This window comes from Pygocentrus nattereri, chromosome 16, assembly GCF_015220715.1.
Source record: "Pygocentrus nattereri isolate fPygNat1 chromosome 16, fPygNat1.pri, whole genome shotgun sequence".
NCBI classification, from domain to species: Eukaryota; Metazoa; Chordata; class Actinopteri; order Characiformes; family Serrasalmidae; genus Pygocentrus; species Pygocentrus nattereri.
Genome location: NC_051226.1, coordinates 14,827,916 through 14,850,963, shown reverse-complemented (window position 1 = coordinate 14,850,963; position 23,048 = coordinate 14,827,916). Strand labels below are relative to the sequence as shown.

The 23,048-nt window shown below is 38.8% G+C and overlaps 2 protein-coding genes across 2 annotated transcripts; both read left to right on the top strand.

Annotated features, from left to right (window-relative positions):
* The first annotated feature begins 1,889 nt into the window (after positions 1 to 1,889).
* On the top strand, positions 1,890 to 13,177 carry ftsj1 (FtsJ RNA 2'-O-methyltransferase 1). Its single transcript, XM_017718093.2, has 11 exons — positions 1,890 to 1,997; positions 2,483 to 2,618; positions 3,099 to 3,168; positions 3,341 to 3,440; positions 4,078 to 4,156; positions 4,864 to 4,916; positions 5,104 to 5,157; positions 5,320 to 5,422; positions 5,563 to 5,646; positions 12,671 to 12,774; positions 12,882 to 13,177. The coding sequence occupies exons 2-11, from the start codon at positions 2,498 to 2,500 to the stop codon at positions 13,077 to 13,079; spliced, it is 966 nt and encodes a 321-aa protein (XP_017573582.1). The 5' UTR covers positions 1,890 to 1,997; positions 2,483 to 2,497; the 3' UTR covers positions 13,080 to 13,177.
* A 322-nt stretch (positions 13,178 to 13,499) lies between these two features.
* On the top strand, positions 13,500 to 21,047 carry LOC108439606. Its single transcript, XM_017718095.2, has 8 exons — positions 13,500 to 14,026; positions 14,113 to 14,142; positions 18,543 to 18,863; positions 19,476 to 19,583; positions 19,702 to 19,729; positions 19,819 to 19,859; positions 20,427 to 20,482; positions 20,853 to 21,047. Exons 1-8 carry the CDS (start codon positions 13,996 to 13,998, stop codon positions 21,045 to 21,047), a joined length of 810 nt encoding a protein of 269 aa, XP_017573584.2. The 5' UTR covers positions 13,500 to 13,995.
* Positions 21,048 to 23,048: the final 2,001 nt, after the last annotated feature.

Genomic DNA, 23,048 nt, shown 5'->3' with positions numbered 1-23,048 from the left:
CCTACAGTCCATAGACATGCAGTCAGGCCAATTGGACATGCTAAATTGCCCCTAGGTGTGACTGTCTGTGTCTGTCTGTCTGTCTGTCTGCCCTGTGATGGCTGGCGACCTGTCCAGGGTGTATCCTGCCTTCCGCCCGAAGACTGCTGGGATAGGCTCCAGCATCCCCCCGCGACCCTGACGGAGAAGCGGCTTAGAAAATGGATGGATGGATAATTAATCCAACCTTCTTTAAAGAAAGAAAAAAAACTACTGAAACTTATTGTACTTCAGTATGCTCATGTAGTAATATGTTTCTCCCTCACAAATGTGTACATTGTTAGAAATAAAGGTTCTGTGCAGGTACATGTTTCATTCATCAAGATACAAACAATATAAATGTTCCCTCAAAGGTATAGCAGTGATTTTAAGGTCTAATCATGTACCTTTAATAGGTTTCTGTACATTTTCATAACCTAGTATTCTAAAACAGAACAATATAATAAAAAGCCTGGAGATGAGACGGGATGTGTAGGGTCAATACTCTGTGTTAATCACTTTCAACTCTACTTGAAAAAAGCAAGAAAAAATATCTTTTTTGTGGGATATAAAATCTAAAAATCAAAAGGTACATGTGTTTTTTGTTTGTTCTTTGTTTGTTTGTTTTCCTGTGTGAAAAAGCTATAACACTATCAATCATTTCTGCTATACTTGCTCTTCTGTTGGTTTTGTAATAAATAATCCAAAACTTTTCCCTTGCATTTTGCTCTGTTCTGGGAATAATAGTGGTGAGACAATGTCTTCTGTGAAATTTCTTGCATCCTTGAAGAGACCAGGCAGACGCCATTAAAACCAAGCCCCACCTTATCTTTTTAATACAGCTCCTGTTTCACTTCACTAAGAGTGCCTGAGAGAACTGGCTCTACAATTTAGGCAAATCAAACTATCATTACATCGTTAGACCAAATTGTAGGAGAAGGTAGAATGATACCCAACATGCTCTTTCACATGTTTCAGAATTTGGATGCTAGATTGTTGTGAGAAAAAAAATGCCAGAGTTCTGCCTCACAGCATTTAAAGGAAAGGTTCACTAAAAAAACAAATGTAGCAGTTTTTTTTACCCTTTAAGCAAAACCGAATCATAACGCAAAAAACAGAAGCAGTCCTGCGTAAATATGGAAGAATAAGCGCTATCACCCTCACACACCATGAAAATCATCCCCTTTGAATGGTAACAACATAATCCCATGAATTGGTAATGACATAAAACTTCAGGGCCCAAGAACTGATAACATTTCTTAATTTATTTCACTTTTTTCATCCATTGTAAATATTTAAGGGCTAATTATTCACCTCATGTTCACACCTCTAGTGGTTTGAAACAAGTATTTGTACCACCTCAATTTTAGGCCATCCCAAGGCACCTAGCAGGCAGAGGCCTCCAGTCCGTAATCCATCCTTGTGTCTTAAGCTTAGATCTTTAAGTTTACACTGGAGCATTGAGGTGGATATAAAGAAGTCTATGTCAGCCAAAAAATCTAAAAAAGAAGTGTTAAAAGCACAACACATTCTGTCAGTACCTAGACACATCAGCATGTTCAGTTGGAGAAAACACATCTTGTGTTACTTTTAATATATAAGGTGTTAATTCAGAAAACAATATGACAAAATAGTGTTAAAAGCAGTAATGCAAGTAAGTGTATTGTTATTTAACACATCGCTTTTTATAGAGTGTACGAAGTTAAAACAGCTTAGAAAGTAATTGAGGTCTGTTACTATTCTTATTTATTTATGTCTGTATGTATGTATGAATATATGTATTTATTTAAGCAACTCTCCTGGACGCAAATCAATGAGTTCTGCTCGTCCTCATCGCTGGTTTCCAGGCTGAAGTCTAATCAGTGAATTATATTCCTTCTACAGTAGGTGGCAGAAAAGCGCCTTGCGACATTCAGTCTGCTTTAAAACCCTCAAAAGAAGAGAAAAACAGAGTTGAGCAGACATCCGCAGAGATAGAAGTAAGAGCGTTCTTTCATTACTACTGAGTACATTTCCAGGCCAAATATTTATTTTCTCTAATGTGTTTAGCTCGTTGCTGGCCACTCGCGCTTCGTAAGGTTAGCTTCACCTCCTTAGCGGTGGCTGGCTAAGTTAGCTAGCTGGGTTAGCTAAGCTGGTTTCACATGTGGGTCTAACGTTAAGCCTTACAGCTGTTTTTATAACTAGTAGGCTGCCTGCTGTCAGTAGAAGATAGCTAGCTGTTGAAATACTCCCTCTTCTGTTTTTTTTATTATATTTTCTCATTACTGTAAAAGTGATTGAGGTTAGCTAACCTAGCTAACCCTAGTTCTTGTAGTTAGGTAACATGGCAAAGCCTACTGTAGCCAAAAGCGTGCAGCGAGACCCCTCTCACTGTAGCAGGGGCTAGTTGAGGTTATTATAGAGAATATAGTAAATAACTGCGTGTTAAGTCCTACTAGCCTTAACATCTTTTTTTCGTTAGGCGTTTTGAAAAAATATGGGCCGCTCCTCCAAAGACAAACGCGATATTTACTACAGATTGGCTAAGGAGGAAGGCTGGAGGGCGAGAAGTGCCTTCAAACTGCTCCAGCTGGACGAAGAATTCAATCTCTTTAAAGGTAAGTTTGCTCGGGTGTTTTGCTCTGGATTGCTTGGATTAGTGAGGTCAAGTAGATTCCATAACCAAGGAGAAATAAATATTCAAAATAAAAAATAAAGTCCAGTTTAATTCGTGAATTGGGCACCTATTGAATGTACACAGCTTGTATAATTTCCAGAAAAGCATTGCCAATAGAATTGGATGTTCTGAGGCAGCCAAATATTTGCTTAAAGGTCTTCATGCCTATTGCCAAGCATTGACTAGAGTGGTATAAAGGCCCCCTGGCATTGGGCTGTGGAAGAATTTATCATCCAACATCAGTATTTGACCTCACTAATGCTCCTGTAGCTGCATGCAGTCAAATACTCACATAAGTTGTTCAGTAGAAATGTTGGATGAGCTGGTGTCTACAAAGGTTTTAGCATACACTGTACAATATTCAGTTTTTCAAGTGATTATTATAAACAGTGTAAATAGCCACAATATGACTTTTGTGCAGGTGTAAGTCGTGCAGTGGACTTGTGTGCCGCTCCTGGCAGTTGGAGCCAGGTTCTGAGTCGCAAACTCCGGTGAGTTCTCAACAAAATTTAGACTGTAGTTCCAGGAGTGCTTTTTCCTCTATGAAGAGGTTGAACCTACATTTCCTCTTTTGTTTGTATGAGTTTGTAGAGTGGCCACAATGAGAGATGTAGTAATAATAAAGCCATATTGTGTTTTATCTATTGCATGCCTTACACATAGAGGAAAGGAGTCAAGTGAAGATGTGAAGATTGTAGCTGTGGATCTGCAGGCAATGGCTCCTTTGCCAGGAGTCACTCAGATTCAGGGTGACATTACTAAGGTACAGCATTGTACTTACTCTGAAGAAATGGAACAGAGCAGAAGTTACTCTGAAGTGTTTTTGTTTCAATTTTGAATTGATGTAAAACCTTTTTTGAACTAAAGGTTTTGCTTCATTCAAAGCATTTGAGTTGAACAAAGCCGGTTCATTTGTTACCACAAAGATTTTTTTTTTTAGGTTAAACTAACAAACCATTTTTTGTTTTACAGTGTACCAACTCTGATCAGTAATTTTTAGTTAGGTGTTTACTTGCGTTCAAGTATACTAGAACTGATGCCAATTGTGTAATTTATTTAATATGATTTCTAGTTTTTCACATCCCTAAATAGCTTAAAACTAGAAAGAAAATATGTGATTATAGCATCTTAACGTGACATAACGATTCTGGTTCCACGGACCATAACTAAATAAAAGTCTTTATTTCATCTATGTCATATCTAAGTCATCTCTGTTTAGGCTATATTGCTTCATACTTGAACTAAGCCATTGTGAACAGTGTTTTGTGATACAAGTCAGGGAATCAGGGAAATAAGTAATATGTATTGCCTTGAAATGAGATCTTTTCCCTTGCTAACATTTTTGGGTTTTTACAGGGCAGAAATTGTGTCTTAATTTGTGTTTTCTGATTTATGTATAGATTTCCACCGCTCAAGAGATTATCAGGCATTTTGAGGGACAGTCTGCAGACCTTGTGGTGTGTGATGGAGCTCCTGATGGTGAAGTTATTTTATGATTTAATCATTATTCTTGGTTCATTTTACAGTTTACAGGGGTTAATTTGCCTGTTTCACATTTCAATATTTCAAGTTTTCAGTGACAAAATTATTTTTCTTTCTTGTTTCCACATAACTAAAGTTTAATCATTTTTTTTCTTATGTGAATGTTTTTTTTTGAAAATACATATTTTTGAAAAATAGAATATAATGCAAAAAGGATGAAATAATCAGGTCAATATGACTAATATTTCTTATTATGACATTATGAGCTTATGTAATGATTCGTTTTATTTTTAAGCATTTTTACTGTTAATGTTAAGTCATTTTATGTGGAGAAAAGTAACCTTATTCTGTTTGAACAATTTAAGACATGGTGCAGAAAATTTGACTTATTTCAAGAAATGATATCTGAAATGAGCAAAATGATCTGCCAAGGGAATAAATCTGCGTAAAGTTATTTTAAAATCAAAAATCAAAAAAATGTATAGAACTAAATGATCTTGGAATGTCCTTTCAACAGTCTTGAAATGAGAAATGTTACATTTTGTCTAGATTTATGATTTCAATTGCCAAGATATTTTTGTTTCGATATATAAAAGAAATTGCAGTAAGGCTTCCTTTATGTGAATTGGTTTGTAAGGAATGGTTTTCCCAAGTTGCCAGGATTGTATTAGCTGAATGTCCATTGATTTATTTTGTATTTGTAGTTACGGGACTGCATGATGTCGATGAGTACATTCAAGCACAACTCTTATTAGCAGTAAGTATCACTAATCTGCTTCTAGATGATACACATCTTTAATGCCTGTTTTTGAGCATTTGAAAATGTAATAACTTTAATTTTATCTTTTATAAATCAGTGGTTGTGCACAGTATACAGTGTTTTTGGTTTAATAGCCCACGACTACTTAATAATCTAAAATGAGCTTTTTTACATGTGTTTAAAGGCTCTTAATATCACAACCCATGTTCTGAAGCCAGGGGGGAACTTTGTAGCAAAGGTACGCTCTCTTATGTTTGATGTTTTAAAAATGTATTCACAGGATTTAATTCACAATTAAGTTACATTACTATACACATTTCCAACATTAAAACAAATTGAGGATATGGTTGAAAACTTGCTGCTTCACATCTGAATTCATTCTCTCTTTGTCGGTGTGAAGATATTTCGAGGAAAGGATGTGACTCTGCTTTACTCTCAGCTTAAAATCTTCTTCACCTCAGTCACCTGTGCCAAACCACGGAGCAGTCGCAACTCCAGTATAGGTGAGTACTACTCCTGCAGTTCTCTTTAAATTCTCAAATGCTGCTGAGGAGCAAAGGGCAAAATTAAAGAAGAATCTTAAGTCATATATCATTTAGATCCATATTTAACTGTGCAATTTTTGTGTGTTTTCTTCCTGAAGAGGCATTTGTAGTGTGCCAGAATTACTCTCCACCTGAAGGATATGTCCCTAACATGTCCAACCCGTTACTGGATCACTCTTATGGTAATATCTGTCTTTTCAAACATGCTAATTACAAATGAGTGTGTTCTGCTTAATAATGCTATAAAACACCTTCCTTTACATTTGTCATAAATTATTTAATAGGTCAGTCACTATCCATTATGTTACTAAATCAAATAATCAGCTGATAATTTTTTTTATATTCAATGATAATCATAAAACACTTGGTAAAAAAAAAGAAAAGGAGGGGGGGCAATCATTTAATAACCAATCAATAATATCAATCAATTACCAATCAGTTAAAAATGTATTTATAGTACTGTGCAAAAGTCATAGACCACCCTTTGTTAATTTACTTTTAAGCCAGAACATTTAATAGTTATGTAGATATTTCTGACAAGATTAGATATAAGATAATAAAAATCAAAGTATTTGAAATACAAGCGTTTCTAGAAATGTATTGAAATCCATCCATCCATCCATCCATCATCTTCCGCTTCTCCGGGGTTCGGGTCGCGGGGGCAGCATCCTGAGCAATGAAGCCCAGACCTCCCTTTCCCCAGCCACTTCCACTAGCTCCCTGGGAGGGATTCCGAGGCGCTCCCAGGCCAGCTGGGCGATATAGTCACGCCAGCGTGTCCTGGGTCTTCCCCGGGGTCTCCTCCCCGGTGGACTTGCCTGTGACACCTCCCAAGGGAGGCGTCCAGGAGGCATCCTAACAAGATGCCCGAACCACCTCAACTGGCTCCTCTCGACGTGAAGAAGCAGCGGCTCTACTCCGAGTCCCTCTCGGATGACCGAACTTCTCACCCTATCTCTAAGGGAGAGTCCAGCCACCCTGCGGAGGAAACTCATTTCAGCCGCTTGTATTCGCGATCTCGTTCTTTCGGTCATTACCCAAAGCTCATGACCATAGGTGAGGGTGGGAACATAGATCGACCAGTAAATCGAGAGCCTTGCCTTATGGCTCAGCTCTTTCTTTACCACAACAGACCGGTAAAGAGCCCGCATCACTGCTGACCCAGCACCAATCCGCCTGTCAATCTCCCGCTCCCTTGTACCATCACTCGTGAACAAGACCCCGAGATACTTAAACTCCTCCACTTGAGGCAAGAGCTCATCCCCGACCCAGAGAGGGCTCTCCACCCTTTCCCGCGTGAGAACCATGGCCTCGGATTTGGAGGTACTGATCCTCATCCCGGCCGCTTCACACTCGGCTGCAAACCGATCCAGTGAAAGCTGAAGTTCACGGCCTGATGTCCCCAATAGGACCACATCATCTGCGAACAGCAGCGATGTGACCCTGAGGTCACCAAACCGGACACCCTCCATCCCCTGACTGCACCTAGAAATTCTATCCATAAAAATTATGAATAGAATCGGTGACAAAGGGCAGCCCTGACGGAGTCCAACTCTCACTGGGAAAAAGTCTGACTTACTGCCGGCCATGCGAACCAAGCTCCTGCTTTGTTTGTACAGGGCCTGAATGGCTCGTAGCAAAGAGCCATGTACCCCGTACTCCCGAAGCACCTCCCACAGAATACCCCGGGGAACACAGTCGAATGCCTTCTCCAAATCCACAAAGCACATGTGGACTGGTTGGGCAAACTCCCATGAACCCTCGAGAATCCTGGAGAGGGTAAAGAGTTGGTCCAGTGTTCCACGACCAGGGCGGAACCCGCACTGCTCCTCCTGGATCCGAGGTTCGACTATAAGCCGGACTCTCTTCTCCAGTACCCTTGCATAGACCTTACCAGGGAGGCTGAGGAGTGTGATTCCCCTGTAGTTGGAACACACCCTCCGGTCCCCCTTTTTAAAAAGAGGCACCACCACCCCAGTCTGCCAATCAAGTGGCACCACCCCCGATGTCCACGCAATGTTGAAAAGGCGTGTCAGCCAAGACAGCCCCACAACATCCAGAGCCTTGAGGAACTCGGGACGGATCTCATCCACCCCTGCAGCCCTGCCGCCAAGGAGCTTTTTAACTACCTTAGCGACTTCGGCCTCAGTAATGGACAAGCCTATTCCCGTGTCCCCAGACTCTGCCTCCTCACTGGAGAACGTGTCGGTGGGATTGAGAAGGTCCTCAAAGTATTCCTTCCACCGCCCAATGACGTCTTCAGTCGAAGTCAGCAGCACACCATCTCCACTATATACAGTGCTAGTGGCACACTGCTTTCCCCTTCTGAGTCGCCTGACGGTTTGCCAGAATCTTTTCGGAGCCGACTTAAAGTCACTTTCCAAGGCCTCACCGAACTCTTCCCACACCCGGGTTTTTGCCTTGGCAACGACTGAAGCCGCAGATCGCTTGGCCTGTCGATACCTGCCAGCTGCCTCTGGTGTCCTACAGGCCAACCATGTCCGGTAGGATTCCTTCTTCAGCTTGACGGCATCTCTCACCTGGGGTGTCCACCACCGGGTTCGAGGATTACCGCCCCGACAGGCACCAACTACCTTGCGACCACAGCTACAGTCAGCCGCTTCAACAATGGAGGAGCGGAACATGGCCCATTCTGAGTCAATGTCCCCCACCTCCCCCGATATCTGGTCAAAGTTCTGACGGAGGTGTGAGTTGAAGATCAATCTGACAGGTTCTTCTGCCAGACGTTCCCAGCAAACCCTCACTATACGTTTGGGTTTGCCTGGTCTGACTGGCATCTTCCCCCACCACCTGATCCAACTCACCACCAGGTGGTGATCAGTTGACAGCTCAGCTCCTCTCTTTACCCGAGTGTCCAGTACACATGGCCGCAAGTCCGCTGACACGACTACAAAGTCAATCATTGAACTGCGGCCTAGGGTGTCCTGGTGCCATGTGCACTTATGGACATCCTTGTGTTCAAACATGGTGTTCGTTATGGACAAACTGTGGTTTGCACAGAAGTCCAAAAACTGAACACCACTCGGGTTCAGATCAGAGAGGCCATTCCTCCCAATCACACCCCTCCAGGTCTTACTGTCATTGCCCACATGAGCGTTGAAGTCCCCCAGTAGGACAATCGAGTCTCCAGGAGGAGCACTTTCAAGCACCCCTTCCAAGGACTCTATGAAGGCTGGGTATTCTGAACTGCTGTTCGGTGCATAAGCACAGACAACAGTCAGGACCCGTTCCCCAACCCGAAGGCGTAGGGAAGCTACCCTCTCGTCCACCGGGGAAAACCCCAACATACAGGCGCCGAGTCGAGGGGCTATGAGAAAGCCCACACCTGCCCGCCGCCTCTCACCATGGGCAACTCCAGAAAAGAAAAAAGTCCAGCCCCTCTCAAGGAGATTGGACCCAGAGCCCAAGCTGTGTGTTGAGGTGAGCCCGACTATATCTAGCCGGTATCTCTCGACCTCGCGCACCAACTCAGGCTCCTTCCCCGCCAGTGAGGTAACGTTCCAAGTTCCAAAAGCCAGTTTCAGCAACCGAGGATCAGAACGCCAAGGCCCACGCCTTCGGACACTGCCCGATCCACAATGCACCGCACCCCTACTACTGCCCCTCCCATCGGTGGTGGGTTGATGGGAGGGGGGACTCATGTAGCTCCTTCGGGCTGGGCCCGGCCGGGCACCATGAGTGAATGCCCGGCCACCAGACGCTCGCTGGCGAGCCCCTCCCCCAGGCCTGGCTCCAGGGTGGGGCCCCGGTAACCCTGATCCGGGCAGGGTACACGAGTCCTGCTTTGTTGTCCTCATAGGGGTGGTTATGGATCACACTTTGTCTGGCCTGTCACCTAGGACCAGTTTGCCATGGGAGACCCTACCAGGAGCTTTTGCTCCAGACAACATAGCTCCTAGGGTCCTTCAAGCACACAAACCTCTCCACCACGATAAGGTGGTGATCCATGGAGAGGATGTATTGAAATATTTACAGTAAATGGGACTGTGAGAAGACAACTCGGTGCTATGGGCTCTGAAAGGATGTGTAGCTGTCAAGAAGCTGTCACTGAAAAAATAAGAAAATCTGCAAATCACGATAGACAACAGCAATGAACAATAGCCTGACCACCCCAGTCCAGACCTTGACATTACTGAATATGTTTGGGATTACTTGGATTGTGAGACGTAGAAAATGTGGCCACCTTTTAAGACGGAACTTTTTTGAAAGACTGAAATTTCTTTGGAATTCTGAAAGCAGTTCTTCTGAAAAGAATGAAAGTTTTAATAAAATTAAACAATAGACACAGTAAATAATGAAAAAAATAGTTGCTGAGGCCAGTGTATTTTTTGTTAAATGTGTTTTTCTATTTTCTTTTTTCCTGATGCTGAGAAACAAGTAACTTGTACTTAATGATGGTTTTGACTGTAAATTCTAAAATGGGGTAGTTTATGATTACAGTAATGTAATTGCACAAATAACATACAGAGCTTTTAGGGTTTCTGGGTACCCACATCTCAGAAGACTCAATGAACACAAACTCATTGGTTAAAAAGCACAACAGTGACTTAATTTCCTGAGAGCTCCTAGGAAGGTTAATCTGTCACAACAGCTTCTTGAATCTTTCTACTGTTTCTCCATTGGGGGAGCGTTCTGACTTATGGGATACACTTGTAGCACAGCAGCAGCTCAGCAGCTGACAAAAAGGCTCTGCAAAGACTCATAAAAACCGCAAAGAAAATCACCAACAAACATCTGCCTATTTTGAAGTATGTCACCCAGCACATGAACTGTTTGAACTTCTCCCCTCTGGGAAGAACATACAGGTCCATCCATTAAACACAAGATTCATGACCAAAATCATTACTACACTGAACTCTGTACAGAAACAGTGCACCTCAAAGTCATTACTATGCTGAACTCTGCACAGAAACAATGCATGTCAAAGTCATTACACTGAACTCTGCATAGAAACAATGCACCTCAGAATCATTACTGCGCTGAACTCTGCACAGAAACAATGCACCTCAGAATCATTACTGCGCTGAACTCTGCACAGAAACAATGCACCTCAGAATCATTACTGCACAGAAACAATGCACCTCAGAATCATTACTGCGCTGAACTCTGCACAGAAACAATGCATCTCAGAATCATTACTGCGCTGAACTCTGCAGAAACAATGCACCTCAGAATCATTACTGCGCTGAACTCTGCACAGAAACAATGCACCTCAGAATCATTACTGCACAGAAACAATGCACCTCAGAATCATTACTGCGCTGAACTCTGCACAGAAACAATGCATCTCAGAATCATTACTGCGCTGAACTCTGCAGAAACAATGCACCTCAGAATCATTACTGCGCTGAACTCTGCACAGAAACAATGCACCTCAGAATCATTACTGCGCTGAACTCTGCACAGAAACAATGCACCTCAGAATCATTACTGCGCTGAACTCTGCACAGAAACAATGCACCTCAGAATCATTACTGCGCTGAACTCTGCAGAAACAATGCACCTCAGAATCATTACTGCGCTGATCTCTGTGCAGAAACAATGCACCTCAGAATCATTACTGCGCTGATCTCTGTGCAGAACAATGCAACTCAAAATCATTACTACGCTGATCTCTGTGCAGAAACAATGCACCTCAGAATCATTACTGCGCTGAACTCTGCGCAGAAACAATGCACCTCAGAATCATTACTGCACAGAAACATTGCACCTCAGAATCATTACTGCGCTGAACTCTGCAGAAACAATGCACCTCAGAATCATTACTGCGCTGAACTCTGCACAGAAACAATGCACCTCAGAATCATTACTGCGCTGAACTCTGCAGAAACAATGCACCTCAGAATCATTACTGCGCTGAACTCTGCACAGAAACAATGCACCTCAGAATCATTACTGCGCTGAACTCTGCAGAAACAATGCACCTCAGAATCATTACTGCGCTGATCTCTGTGCAGAAACAATGCACCTCAGAATCATTACTGCGCTGAACTCTGCACAGAAACAATGCACCTCAGAATCATTACTGCGCTGAACTCTGCACAGAAACAATGCACCTCAGAATCATTACTGCACAGAAACATTGCACCTCAGAATCATTACTGCGCTGAACTCTGCAGAAACAATGCATCTCAGAATCATTACTGCGCTGAACTCTGCACAGAAACAATGCACCTCAGAATCATTACTGCGCTGAACTCTGCACAGAAACAATGCACCTCAGAATCATTACTGCGCTGAACTCTGCACAGAAACAATGCACCTCAGAATCATTACTGCGCTGATCTCTGTGCAGAAACAACGCACCTCAGAATCATTACTGCGCTGAACTCTGTGCAGAAACAACGCACCTCAGAATCATTACTGCGCTGAACTCTGCACAGAAACAATGCACCTCAGAATCATTACTGCACAGAAACAATGCACCTCAGAATCATTACTGCGCTGAACTCTGCAGAAACAATGCACCTCAGAATCATTACTGCGCTGAACTCTGCAGAAACAATGCACCTCGTAGAAACAACTGCAATATTTTATTTATCATTACTTATTTATTATTTTGAGCATCATTTCCGGTGGTGCATCTGGATTTCATTGTAGGTAACATGCAGTGCCAATAAAAGGAATCTAATATTTGCAGAATGTTTCTGGAACAAGACAACTTAATAAATAAAAAAAACAACCTAAAACCACAAGTAGCCAAAAATCAGTATAAATGTATGTAACAGTCAGTTTCGAGTTATTCGAGAGCAATAGGACAATTTTAAATATGCATGATCACTATGCAAATTATGAGATCTAAACATTGCTGATTCATCAAAACATTACATTAATTTGCAAATTTTAAAATAAATGTTAATAATTGAATAATAATATTTTAATAATTAGATTAATAATTTAAAAAAATCTAATCGAGGAATCATGATAGTGCTAGGTTGTTTACTACTACTGTTTACTACTGTTATCTTAAGCTTGAGAAGTTTTTAAGGAATTAACAGTAACATAGAAATTATCTAATGTTTCCTTTGCTGTGAAGTTGAATGTAATTGTTTTATTGTATTTATTTAATGTATTATTTTTGTGTTTATTGTGATTGTGATTTTTGTGATTATTAAACACAAAAATATTTGTATAATAATATAAATTATTATTGTGTTTTAATGTATTATTTTATTGTTTTGTCAGATGTGGATTTTAACCAGCTAGAGGGGCCAAACAGGATAATAGTTCCATTCCTGGCATGTGGAGACTTAAGTGCTTTTGACTCAGACAGGACCTACCCACTTCAGGTACCCACCTAATACTTCTAAGAACTATAATGTACTCAACTGATGGATTGTTTTTGGAACTTGGCTTCTATTCAAACTAAGATGACCTCTTACATGTTTTGTTTCAGCTCGATTCTAATAAGGAGTATCAGTATCTGCCACCCACCCAGCCTCCCATACGGCCACCTTATCAGCAAGCCTGTCATCTACGCAAAAATAACTTGCTGGCCACAGAAGATTCTCCATCTGTCTTGCTAGATGATTCTCTTTCTGCCATGAAGCTTGACACAAATAAGGAAAATGACAGAACATCAAGAAATAGTTGAAAATTCCAAAACATCACACTTTTTGTTTGTTTTTAAACTTCAATGTGGCCCAATTTTATTGAAAAGTTGCTTTTAATTAATAAACACAAACAGACTAAGTTGTTCTATCTTGTATTATTATAGAGATGTTACTCATCAGTTAAACGTTGTGGTTTCCACAGTGGGACTGTTATTCATGTACTCATCCATGCATCTTTTGAGCCCCTCCACCCCCTCACAGATCCCTCTAGGGATATTAAATCTTACTGCCAATAAGACACTATGGAAGATGATAGTGCCTGTTTCTGCTTTCTTACAAACATGCTTAGTGGTCCATGACTTCCGTGTGATACCTACGCGTCTGTAACATCACTGAGGCCCAGCATGAATGCATCTAAATGTAATTTGGTCTGCTAAAGTAAGTGATCAGTCTGCAATATATGTAAAGGAGTACTCCATTGTTCCGTGTAACCATCTGTTGGGTCTGTGGCATACAGTCAGTTGCCATGGCCAATAATTTTGACGTAATTTCCTATATTTGGTCAAAAGGACAAAAGCCCTTGAAAAGAGTTTAATTGGAAGGCACTAGGCAGGTGCATCGACATCTATTCTAAATGTGTTTTGAGGATGTTTTTTGTTCTTTTTTAAGAGCCGAAAAACCATCTGAATTATTGTTCTTTGTAATTATGATGGTTGTGGCAGACAAGGATTCCTTTTAAGGAAAAGGTTTTATTATTTTTTTTCAAGGCAATAGATGACATTCTAATTAGAATATTTAATCCATTTTCTTGAAAATGTGTGGCCAGCATGCCCAACATGTGTAAAGCTTAAAATAGTGAAACAATCTGTAAGACTCATTTTCATACATCCTGTGTTTCAGTTCCTCCTGTATCTAGTTTACATACAAGGTGCTGTCTTCTCTCTTGCACTGTCCGTCATGATCCCGCAGATGTGCCCATGTGTATTATGTACGTATTTAATATGATTTTCCATTTTTGAACTGGTGGTTTACACTATTTTTTGTTATTGTTGAGTGAGATTATTTACCTTTCAGTGGGAGTTGCAGTCATGCTGCTAAATGCAGGTAAGTGAATTCATGTACTCTTCTTTTATATCATATCATAGTATTTTAAGAAGGGACTAATTACTAATGTTGACCTAATTAAAAAGTACTATATGTAGATACAAATGTTATAAAATACAAAGGAAATTCAGGGTTACAGCAATAAAGAGCTATGCAGAAGACATTCAGTGTAAATTATGAAAAACTACAGCATTTACAAAACATGCAAATAATTAATTAAATGTTTTGAAAAATAAAACATTTAACAACAAATACAGTTTTATAAAGCTTTATATATGCCCCCACAGTCTCTTTGGAGGGTCTCTGATTTGTAGACTCTTAGAGAAACAACTGTCAGTGTTCATAACTATGCATCTGGGTGCATCCCATCTACTGATGCTAGGGTAGCCTTTGTTTGAAAAGTGCCTGCAAAACCATAGCTGAACTGGAGCTTGGGATTTTGTTTATGATCTACTTATTTCTCATTGTTTTATGCTCACTGGTCTTTTGTGGACCAGATAAAAGTGACAATGGGACTCTGGCTACTGCTTTTTTTCAGAACTACAGTTTGAGGGGTTGTGAATTTGGGCAAAACTGAGATTCTGAGAGGAGGCATGATTTAGTAAATCAGTTTTAGATGAGGGCATTCACATTGAAGGGTATAATTTTTTAGAACTGATCAGCCAAAAAATGTGTGAGAGGTCATTTATATTAGAAGCAGGTGTCAGGTAAAGATATTGCTTTTCACACGAAAAGTTTGGGATATTTGGCTTTCGGGTGAAATTTATGGAAAGCGTAAAACGTTCACACTACAGTGATATAAAAGTAGGGCATTTAAGTAGAAGCATGCAGTGGTGATTTCCTCATTTGAAACAATTTATTGAAACAAAAGCCAACAACAGTAGTGGGTGTAACATTACCCCAAAAAAAAACTGGACAACGACGTCTCATACTGTTCACAAGTCAACTTATTGTCTGCTGAGGCATGGCATCCCACTTTTCTTGAAGGGCGGCCCTCAGGTCATTGAGGTTCTGGGGTACAGAGTTACGAGCCTTTGCATAGCTACTCGGCTGATCCCATAGGTTTTCTATGGGATTCAGGTCTGGAGAAAGTGCAGGCCACTCGATTTGACAGTCTCCAGCAGCCGTTGTCGTCCATTGTCGTCCATGAAGGTAAATTAGACCTGTGTTGTTCATGCAGAGGCACAATGACTGGAATAATGATGTTATTCAAGTATTATGGGCTTGTCACTGTACCAGTGTACAAGTGTAGGGCAGTTCTGTATTGACTAGACACACCTGCCCACACTGTAACACCAACACCACCATCTTTCCATTAAGCTCCGTGTTAGAGAGCAGCAAGTTGTGCAAAAAATACCGAAACATTGAACAGTTGGACGTACATTCAAAAGTTTAGAGAAGGTCACATTAAGTTCACCTGTAAAGGTTGGAGTGCATTTTAGGTTCATCCTGAAATTTCACCTGAAAGCCAAATATTCCTGACTTTTTGTGAGTAGTGTATATCAGATAGCTGACAGCCCTGCTAAGCCAAATTTGAAAAGTAATTGCCAATTCATTTATTGCTTACATATATAAACCAGGCATGGTTAGATGAAACTGGAAGTGTTGTGTTGAGCAAGCTTTTATCTATTGCTTATTTCAGTTTGATTGGTAGAGGCTTATCTCATCCCTGATGTTGAAAATTTGTGCAACTTTTTTTTATATCATGTTAACTAAACTTTGCTGATTCATGAAAAAAGTTATTTAAGGATTTCACTCATTTAAATTAATGATTTAAATCTGATTGTCATGTAATCGTGATAGTGCTATATTGTTATAGTTTACTACTGTTATCTTAAGCTTGAAAAGTTCTTAATGAATTAATAGTAAAATAGAAAAGATCTAACATTTCCTTTGCTGTCAAGTTAAATGTAATTGTTTCTATTGGTAACCTCTGGTTGAAACATGTAACTCCATGAAAAGTGTGGAAGAACATTTTGTACATACAAATATCTACAATCAGATATCCTGGTGTAGCTTTAGATAATTCTTTCACATTTAAGCCCCATGTTTTACATTTGGTGAGGAATTGGGAAGTGGGATTTCATTTTAGGAATAAGCCTTGTTTATTTTTTTTTATAAACAATTGTTTACAGAGATGTCATTTACATGCATGCACCTTTGTACTTACACACATTAGACACTGTTTATCATGGTGCTTTAAGATTTCTCACTAATTGTCAGTTGTTTAACCACCACTGCTTTTTATTTTTTAAATTTATTTATTTATTTTTTAGAACTAATGAGTGGGTTTAACTTCACTATGCATAGGTTAATTCCACAGCTATATTTTAATGTATAAATCTGTATTTGGTTTATTACTTCTTATTTATGGAATTTTATATATGAAAAAGGAACCGGGAATTGTGGAGTGCACTCAATGTATGTTTTTCTTAAGACCACCCCCCCATACATACTGAATTAGGAAAATAAACTTTTACTTATGCTTGGTTATGGAACTTGTCATTGAATAGTTTTAAAAACATTCTTCAAACAGTGAAAGTGGGTAAAACTTTTTTTTACAGGATTTATTGAGGGTTGTTGATTTATTGATTTTTTTTTTTTTTTTTTTTTTTTTCTCTTTGTATTATTTGTTTTATGTCAATAACAACACTAGGACAAACGATTTTTTTAATCTCAGGGAGTTTTTTTTTATCTATGGTGTTATGCAAAAGTTTGGGTGTCCCTGTGTAAGATTGTGAAAAATAGAAAATTGTCCGCTGTGGTGTAAAAACAACTAGGCTGAGTCTAAAAGGAGTTTTGCCAGTTTATTGGATGAAACCGCTGGACAAAATGATTTCATGATAATAAAGAAAAATATGAAAAAAAGAACTCAAGACAAAAATCATGCTAAATATGAAAAACAAACAAAGGTTTAACAAAGGTGAAAGAGAATAAATGAAATTGGCTTGAGAGTCATTAAAGCGCCCATCACCCCAGTAAAACTGAGTGTGTACTCCACTGCGCTCCTTCTCCCCTCTAGGCCAAAACAATAAGTTCAGCCTTATCTCTCAAGTCTCAACTATCCGTCCTTTCCCCGAACTCTCTCTCTCCTATGTTTTCACCATAGGAATTCATAACACCGGCGTATCCAAAATGACCTCTTGGCCCAATCAGCGTTCGCCACGAGACAAGCACTCATAGTCAAGGCCTACAGAGAACAAGCGACAAGATGAACTGCACACTCCAAGCTTTACTTCCTTTAGAAAACATACATACACATAGGAATACATTGTAATACATACAGGTGAACCCATGACCGGGAGCACATGATCTTCATACTACCTAAAGATGAAGTGTGGTCAATTGAGGTGAAAGGTGTACCTATGTATATGAATATGTCTGCGTGTGGTATGTATGTGTGTGATGTGCAGACTTCGCAGAGCCTAACTCATACGTGACATTCTCCCGTTCCCTTTATAGAGCGACCATGGCCATCAGCTTTGACCTAGATTAGTTCGGCCAGAGACACCATAAAGATAAATTCAAGGCACAGAAAACATCTAATCTAACAATTTTTTAAATAACTGGCACAGTAAGATATGAACTTTAATAACACTCCTGTAATGATTATATTTCTGATTCTTTACTACCACTGAATAACATATTGCTGGATGGGCAAAATCCCCAGATCTCTTACACTAGTCAGTTGACATGTTACTGTTTATTTGTTGAATTTAACATATTGGAAGAAAATGAAACCTGAAACATGGCCTATGCAAAAATCATAGCACATTTGTTATTTGATATTGAAAACAAAATGTTAAACTGTGGATTAAAATGGTCAGAAAATACCACATTTAAGTTCAAACTTTAGAGGTGTTGAAACTTTTGTATACTACTATCTTTATTTGCCTCATAAGATCATTAATTTGCAGAAGGACATTTTATCATGCAGTATTTGAATTTGCAGTAATTTGGGTTTTTTTCTGGGCCACATCAATATGTGTAATATATAATTAGAACTTTTTATGAATTAAATAAACATTTAAGTACATGAAATATCAAATATCACTCCATGTAAGACATGAAACTGTGAGCTGGTAATTGTGTGATTGTATGTAGGTTAATACTGGTGTATGAAGTAATATAGAAAAATGTGGAATAATCATCACAATCACTGAGTGTTTCTCTGCTAGTTCTTGACCCCTGAACATTGTACAGTTCTCCTTGTTGTACCACACTTGATTTGTTTATTCAAGGAACTACAGGATCAGCACTGAGAACAGCTAAACAAAAATATAAAATTAAATAAAAAAAAAAACGAACCATAAATTCAGTTTTGTAAACAATGTTAAAATGTTTGTAAACAATTTTTGTTTAAACGTTAACCTTTACTTTGTCGTTTCCCTTTTGAGCAGGTGGCAATGATGCAGCTCACCAGGACCCCAGTATCTTCGTCAGTCTGAAGGAGATGACTCTTGTTGACCAGATCACGCTCAATTGTGTAACTTCACCACATCATAATCTGCCGTGTTCTTTCTACAGCCATCTTACCGAACCAACACATACAATTAACATCTCTCAAAGCCACCAGTGCGTGCTCAACGTGAGTGGACAGAAACTGTTCGGAACTCTACAGGTGGATAGAATCAGGACAAATATACACGTGTACTGTATTGTGACAAATGGAACTAAAGACAGTGACAGCAAGAAAGAAATTATAACGGTGTGGAGAATAGGTAAGAATATTTGACTTTAATTACAAATTTCTTTCAAACATTCTACACTCTTGAAGGGAGTTATTTGGAGTCATTCCTGAAGAACTGTCCACCGTTCAACCGTTCAAATTTCTCAAACAAGGCCAGTTCAAGCCTAGTCATGGACTATATTTTCTTTTCCATGGAAAATCATTCAGTATCCTGTATAGTTCAGGACAATCAGCCCTGTACAGTCTGTGCAACAGCTTGAACATAGCCAGTTAAATTAACATGCTTTGTTGATTGAAGTGAAAAGAAGTTTGTCATCCTCTGCAGAGAACTTGAATATGATTTTGTTCTTGAAGATTTAATGCACTATTTCCATTTATTTGCTATTGGGAAAATAAAACACAAAATATAATGTGCCATAGCTTTTGCACAGGTCACATTTTATTATTTTTCCCCCCAAACTGTTAAATTCAGCCTATAAACAGTTATTGTGCAATAAAATATGCAGAAGTGTGTTCTCTGCAGAGGTTGTGTTTATTTATTTTCACATAGAAAATCAACAAAACGTCATTTGACCAGAAGCACCCAAACTATTCCATATGACAGTGGTGGTGGTGGTAGTAATTGTTGTTTTGTGTCTTATAGGTCTACCAATGTCATACGTTGTCTTTGGATTAGGTGTGTTTGGCTCTCTTATCATCGTCTCCTTGGCCTTTCTCTGCGTAACATGCGTCATCAGTATATCCACAAAAGGTATGATGCACTCAGTACCACTACAGTTGTGTATAGTTATAATGGTTAAAACTATTGTTTTTATTAAGTTATTTAATATAGTCAGTGAAAAATCTATATTCTCATATCTTTTGTTTAGGACGCAGAAAGGCCTATCGTATCAGAAGGTTGGTGGTGTTTCAAGGGTGAATTTATTCTAAATATAATATTTCTTATAATTATACTTTTATTTTCCTGTCTCCTCACATCTGTTTAGAGGTGAAGTTCTGGAAGGCAACAGAGATACTCATAAGCTAAGTAAGTCTGGATATTGTTTGGTGTTCATGTCTGTACAGTAGCTGCTAATTACTTAAGTCATTAACGTTCACTTACAAATTCTTTTTATGTGTTAGATTTCATTATATTGTGTTCAGTATGTTGGTAACAGCAACTGTTATGTTTGTAATCAATTAGACCATTGACCTTTGAGCCTAATCATGTTAAGACTACAGGAAATACAGGAATAAAGCCTAATATACTTCACTTCCTATGCAGATGCCACTGCAGTTCTGCAGTTCACTCAGTACTTAAATATAGCTGAGTAAAAAGTACTCGCTAATACACTTGAATATGAGTAAAAGCATTAACATTTGAACACTCTCAGAAACTACAAATCCAAACATTTTTATGTACCTCAGAACATGGCAGTTATAGTCTGTGTGATGTCTGTAGTAAAATGAATGTCACTTTATGTAAACATACCTCGATCACTCAGATTCTATGCAGAAGCAAAGTGTCACACTATATTGTTTATGATTGTGCAGTAAATTCTTTAGGTACAGTGTGTTAATGTATATTTTTCTTTCCCTTTTCAATGAATATTAGATGGTTATGATGCAGATTCTGCACCTCAAGAAGATGAGGATGAAAAAGAGGCAAAGGTAACACTGCAAGCCTTCCTCTTAAAGAGCTTATCTATGTTTCTTGTATTTGTTTATTTTTCACCTTAGGTCCACTTATAATCTTTGTGAGGTTTCATTTACTGAAATTATAGGTGGCCTAAACGTCTGTAGGCACAAATCTGTAAATGCATTGGATTACACTAAATTACAAAAATGGTGAATTCAGTTGTTTCAGCTTAGTTTCCATAGATGGACTTTATGGACTGGGAAGTGAATGGTACATCTTGACATTTTATGAGTTTTCACGTTTTCCACAATATGGGTTGTTTTACCAAGTCCAAATCACAATTGGAGTTTTAAAATAGGTCTATGACTGTTTATAAGTTCTAATTGATTGTCTGTTTTACAGGTAGCTGAAGACGAGCTGTGCTATGCCACAGTGATCCACCCTGAAAACTGTGCTCGTTCCATCACATTCGAGCAAAGGACGGAATACGCCACAGTGGTCATATATACACCGGATCCTAACAAACAGCAGTCAAGGGAAAATTTAGATACTGTTGATGACACTGACGATGCTGGTAGAGATGAGGGCTTTATGTAACTTCATACAGGAAACTGGAGATTTCTTTCTGGCGATGATGTGTAATTTGTTTAATCAGGGCCTAAACAAAGGATGTTTGTGGAGTAAATGTATTGCCAGTGATAAAGTAGTGAAATATTGAGGAAAAAGCCATTGTAACACAGATCTCTATACACTTTATATAAAAAAAAATTGATGTTAATTTCAAGCCTCAAATTATAGTGATCTGTAGTTATATATAAATATCTCTATATTTCTTTTTCTATTCAGGCCTGCTATTTCATATATTACTGACATAATTTGTATATTAACATCTTCAAAGATTGAACAAGAATATTATATCTGTCTGGACAAAACCGTGTATCTGCAAAATGCTAACTTCACAGGAGAAGGAAAAAGCATTCTTAATGTGTAATGTGAGTTAATGTAATGAGATTTTATTGACCTTTCATAACCTGTTTATTGTGATTAATACAGGTTTTATATTCGCCTGAAATTCTCTGAAGTTCTTGTGCACAGAGAACAGAAATGATCTTTTTCTGACTTATTTTTGATGCTTGCTATATTTTTTCTTTGCTAATCAATCAAGGTTGAAATAGGAAAATGCTCTGAAATCAGTTTTTGATTTTTAAAAATACATTTATAAAACTTGAACAATTGGTTTAATTGGTTGTTTTAGTTTCTACATTTTCCTCTGCTTTGGAACTCCAGGTCCAAGGAGTGAATGCTCCTTTTACACCTCTCTTAAATTGCTCCTGTCCCAACTTTTTTGGAACATGTTGCAGGCAACAATTTCAGAATAACCATATATTTACAAAAACTTTGATATGATAAAACATTACATTCATGGTGGAAAGGTATGTACACAGTGTTAAGAGGCAAATTATTCCACAAACAAGACTTATTTTTGGAGTTACACTTTAACTGTTATTTATCAAACATACATTTGAACAAACATTTTAAAATGTAAACAATTAAGTTTGGTCTTGTGATTGTGTTTGGTGATTTATTCCATTTCAGACACTCCAAGTCATCCTTCTACTTAATGTGTCTTTGTAACAGTTTATTACCTGATCTGTGAGAATGATTTCGAGGGAGGATTGGTGGATGTGCACAGTTATATATTTAGATCCGTCTTCTATAGATGAATTGATGCAGTTGAATTGTGAGAACACAGAGGTGACACTGGCTTTGTGGCTTCAGTGTGGGCTGAGATATACAGAGCTTATAGTTAAACATCATTTTGATTGGCTCAGCTTTGGGTTAATCTACAATTCTTTCAGCATTGCTATGTAAAGGAACCATTCTGAGCTGCAGAGAGAACAAGACTGAGCTTTTTAAACATGTATTTCATATTGACTTAAATCAGCTTCTGGACTTGTTTTGAAATTATATACTAAACTATAGTATATAGTTTAGTACATAGTATGTAGTATATAGTATAGTAAGTATAGTATAAACTATAAACTGGCCACTTTTTCATCAGGTCAATCATTTTTTACATATTGACTATATAGGTTAATTTCTTCTTTTTTTTTTACTCCTTTTGAAACCCAAGCCAGCAGTTGTATTATTAAACAGCCAGTAGATGGCGTTATTCTGTAATTCCCCAACTGTCTGTGAGCGTGAACGTGTGAATTTTCTGATTGGTTGCAGGAACAGAGGCTGTGGCTCACACTGATTCCTATTAAAGGAGCAATATGTAACCTTGTTGTGATTGTGCTTCTGTCCACAGATGACTTCAGAACAGGAAAAAAGGAAGAGTGTATAACTGTCAGTGACATAACACCAGCTCACTCTCTGCTATTAGTGCTCTTTTCCTGAATCATGTAGTATTTCACCTGCTTTGTCACATTTAGTAGCACCTATTGTAGGCAGCTGTCTCTCAGGAGCACAGCTCATACAGTCTAATTTAAAAATGACACTAAAAGTTCTTTAGACATCAGGGGCCTTATTCATTAAATGTGTTTTTCTTAACTTCATTCTGAAGAAAAAAGTTATGAGAATTTTTTATTCTTCAAA

What these genes read in the sequence shown, in the direction of transcription:
- ftsj1 (XM_017718093.2), top strand. Translation starts at nt 2,498, where the DNA reads ATGGGCCGCTCCTCCAAAGACAAACGCGATATTTACTACAGATTGGCT. An exon ending in AGAATTCAATCTCTTTAAAG is followed by an intron (nt 2,619 to 3,098) that starts GTAAGTTTGCTC and finishes ACTTTTGTGCAG; the next exon opens with GTGTAAGTCGTGCAGTGGAC. An exon ending in GGGGGAACTTTGTAGCAAAG is followed by an intron (nt 5,158 to 5,319) that starts GTACGCTCTCTT and finishes GTCGGTGTGAAG; the next exon opens with ATATTTCGAGGAAAGGATGT.
- LOC108439606 (XM_017718095.2), top strand. Translation starts at nt 13,996, where the DNA reads ATGATCCCGCAGATGTGCCCATGTGTATTAT. An exon ending in CATCAGTATATCCACAAAAG is followed by an intron (nt 19,584 to 19,701) that starts GTATGATGCACT and finishes TCTTTTGTTTAG; the next exon opens with GACGCAGAAAGGCCTATCGT. An exon ending in CAGAGATACTCATAAGCTAA is followed by an intron (nt 19,860 to 20,426) that starts GTAAGTCTGGAT and finishes AATGAATATTAG; the next exon opens with ATGGTTATGATGCAGATTCT.